This window comes from Helianthus annuus, chromosome 9 (genome assembly GCF_002127325.2).
Source record: "Helianthus annuus cultivar XRQ/B chromosome 9, HanXRQr2.0-SUNRISE, whole genome shotgun sequence".
Taxonomy (NCBI): Eukaryota; Viridiplantae; Streptophyta; class Magnoliopsida; order Asterales; family Asteraceae; genus Helianthus; species Helianthus annuus.
The window spans coordinates 124158243-124162026 of record NC_035441.2 but is presented as its reverse complement, the minus strand read 5'-3'; the positions used below and the strand labels follow the sequence as shown (position 1 = coordinate 124162026).

The window sequence follows — 3784 nt, the reverse complement described above, 5'->3', positions numbered from 1 at the left end:
TGTTAGACACGACAACTCAAATCAAATTATCGTGTCGGGTTTGTCTCAAATAAAAAACTGCCATCTCTGTGCAGATAAGTAAATGAACGGAGTCGCGCGTGAACTACTTCAGCCAGCTAGAATCTCGGATCAAGCTAAGCTTAAACAAGCCCAAACTTATTAAGTAACTACTAAACCATACACACATGGCATCCAACCCAACATATAAACAGTTTTTTTTTTAGACCAAATCAAAACTTATTTTTTGAACTGGTTTTATAACATTTATCAACTGATTCCAAATCTTTGTAAACAGGAGTGTTAAATAATGAAGAAGATTCATAACCCTATTTGTTATTCTAAATGAATATAAGCTTTACTTGTCCAAAATCCCTTTCACCCTCAACCTTGAGAGTTTCCGGAAAACTCAGGTGGTGGTGGCCGCTAGCGGCGCAAGTGTTTTTGCTGAGAGATTTATGCCACCACCTCTCATTGACACCGTGGGGCCCTTTATGCTCGCTTTGCTGACAAGATTCGAGTCCAGAAACACGACTACAACTGTAATGTCATCGTGGAAATGCCGTCTTACTCCCCTCTCGATTTTCTTTAAATCCGAGTACCTCATTTCCCGCTTCTTTGCTGCCTCCTGTAAGGCGGCTTTCACCAGCCTCTTAGCACTTCCCTGAAACATACAAAATCAATCAATATATGTGGCCCAACAGATGGGCCGGCTTGGTCGATTAACGGGTCATTTTATACGGGTCAATAATCATTTTTAATTGACCTCACTGACATTTAACACCAACCGAATCGGGTTGTTCCTAATAGAATTGATGAGACTCTTACATTATGAGGGTTACTTTGGACTATATCAACTGCCTCCTGATTGCTAAGGTGCTCCCACAAACCGTCGGATGCAAATATCAGAAATTGATCGTGTGGTTGGATTTCATGAGCAGATATGGACGGATCTGAGCTCAATATCGGCCGTCGGATGGGATCACGAAGACGAAACTTGGCATACAATGGCTCCCTGTTAAACTCTGCCTTCTTCAGGTACACATCACCTATAGATCTTGATATCTGCAAACACAATCCCAAACAGATGGGCGTTCATTTGAAAACCAATAATACGTTCAGAAACGCATAATGCATTTACTAAAGTTGATTAATGAATACCTGTATGAGGCCCTTCACGCGCCATACATTATGCTTTAAAACCACAATATGAGGATCATCAGGATGCAACGTGTGAAGCTCCTGCCTGATCGACTCTATGCTCGCATTATGTTCCACAGACAACTGTATGGCAATAACCTCACCCGCTGCCTTCACACCTCTTCCCAAAACCGCACGCGAATCACCAGCGTTAGCAATGTAAAGGGTCCCATGACATATCACGCCAACTAAGCAACATGTTCCAACAGCCGCCAATTGTGGCTTCACCGTCCACTGCTTAGCAACAATCGATAAAAACCCCTCTTCGGTTGCCTGAAACGCTTTTCTTATCACATCCGCTGACATCGAATGTTGTTCGGACACAAGCCCTGCAAAACCCTTAAAATCAGGACCAAATCGACAACAACAACAACACGATTAATCACTCACTTTTGAGATTGTGAAAAAGATTGTCATTGACATAACGCGAAGTCTCGGGGCCACCATGACCATCATAAACACCAACAAACGTTCCAAACGGACCCGAATCAAGAAAGCTCAAGGAGCCCGACTCAATTTGACTTTGATCCTCAAGCAACATGTTGGCTTGGACCACAGCCATTGAGTACTCACCATTAATGTGATGACCAATATCCTTAAACCATAGAAGGGCCTCCTGGCGGCCGGCCGAATCAAACCCATCGGCCGGTCGCCAGCAGGCTTTTAAAAAATTTATCAATCTTGATAACATCCCTCATCTCACCATCCAAAACTGGATGTCACTCCCTGCTGGATTAACAACACTTAAACTAAAGTATATAAGTAATAAAACAAGAAAGTAATATAAAGTTACAACAGTTGAGAAATTAGGTGGCGATTTCTGGTGAGGTGCCAAATGAAAAGGACGGAGATCTGAAGAGATGAGGAGGGGGTTTAGATCTGAAATATCCGAAGGAGTGGAGATACGTATACGTGTTTGTATGTATACGTCTTTTTGCCGTTTGAGTATTAATTGTGTGATTGAATTCTCGTGAAGGAGAGAGGAGAGGGTTGACGGAAGTTTGCCTCTCCGGTGGGGATCTCACCCTCTGTTTTGTGTATAGTGGGTGAACACACTACAAATAATAAAACAAATACAAAATACACACACAAAAAAAAAAAAAAACAAAAAAAAAAACAAAAAAACAAAAAAAACCAAAACAAAACAAAACAAAAAAAAATCCATGCCGAATAACACCAATGCCACACCACTGTCAGTCTGTTACCGACCACAAACATCCAAGTTGTGGCGTGTTAATGTGAAGAAATTATATTGAAACGTAAAACATAGAAAATACTAACTAAGTCGATCTAGGAACCACGTGTTACGAGGAATTTGTCAAATAGAAAAAATAGACAACGTAAAAACGTTGAACCACGTACGTACGGTGCGTCGTGTTAACTTGCAAAATTTAGAATGAAACGTGAAAATATCGAACCACACACGCATGTTGCGTCGTATTAACTTGCAAATTTAGAATGGAGCATAAAACGAAAAAATTGTGAAAGATGAAAAGTATAAGGACCAAAGTTGAATGTAAAAAAGTTGTATGGTTAAATTGTAAAAGATGAAAAGTTTCAGGTTAAAAGTAAAATAATCAAATAGTTTTGGGTTAAAAGTAATTTATCTAATACTTTTGGATTAAAAGCATGGTTGTAAAAATCCCGACTAGGCACCGATTAATCTTGATTAATTCCCGCTTAATTACTATTAATCCTGACTATATTCGATTAATCCCTATTAATCGTTAATCCCTACCCCACCGGCCGACTAGCGACTAGTGATTTCTAGAACGATGATTAAAAGTACAAAATCAATGTATTCCCAATACTTTAAACTCTCTCTATGATAACATGCGGTTGATGCATTGTTTGATCAAAATGTTGATTGACTAAATGAGTGTCAGTTGACTACACATACGTTGCTAAAGTGTTAGAATAGTGTGACTGCTTTATCGCTTGAAATGTTCTTACAACACAAATTAATGTTCCCAAAAAAACGCCTTACAACGCCCAATTACCGCCCTCTGGGCGTTTTTAAAACAAAATTGCACACGGCGTTATTTTTTCCACGCCCTATGTTCAAGATCTTTGGCCAATGACAACTATTCCTTTTTTGTTCTGGCCATTACTTTTTTAATGGTTTTTTTTTTTTAATTTAATTCTATTACACCATTTTAACATAATGTCCCAAAATGTTCAGATCCCCACTATCAGAGGCGTTTTTGAGAATTCACGTACCCTGTTCGAGCTTGAAAAATATACCCTTCCGTAATGTTCTATTATTATTTAAAAAAAAATCAAATTAGTATTGGGCTCAATAAACCTAATACAAGTGGGCTAAATTCTAAACAACAAAAGATGATTTGTAAATGTGTCTATATTGGAATTGGTATGCGTTTATTATTTAAAAAAAATAACATATATATATTGGATTTTTTTTAAAATCGCGTGCCCTTTGAAATTACAGGCCTTGTGCGGTGGTCCTCCCCGCACACCATCAAAGCCGCCCCTGCCCACTACACCCATTTTAGAAAAACGCCCTATAATACCTCATTGCTGACTGGACTGACACATGGCGCAAAACACCCAAAGATGGGGTATCATT

The 3784-nt window shown here is 39.2% G+C and overlaps 1 protein-coding gene across 1 annotated transcript; it reads right to left on the bottom strand.

Annotated features, from left to right (window-relative positions):
- Nucleotides 1–237: 237 nt before the first annotated feature.
- Nucleotides 238–2241, bottom strand: LOC110878521 (probable protein phosphatase 2C 60). Its single transcript, XM_022126838.2, has 4 exons — nucleotides 1588–2241; nucleotides 1159–1526; nucleotides 826–1062; nucleotides 238–661 (listed from the first exon to the last, which is right to left on the bottom strand). The coding sequence occupies exons 1-4, from the start codon at nucleotides 1886–1888 to the stop codon at nucleotides 407–409; spliced, it is 1161 nt and encodes a 386-aa protein (XP_021982530.1). The 5' UTR covers nucleotides 1889–2241; the 3' UTR covers nucleotides 238–406.
- Nucleotides 2242–3784: the final 1543 nt, after the last annotated feature.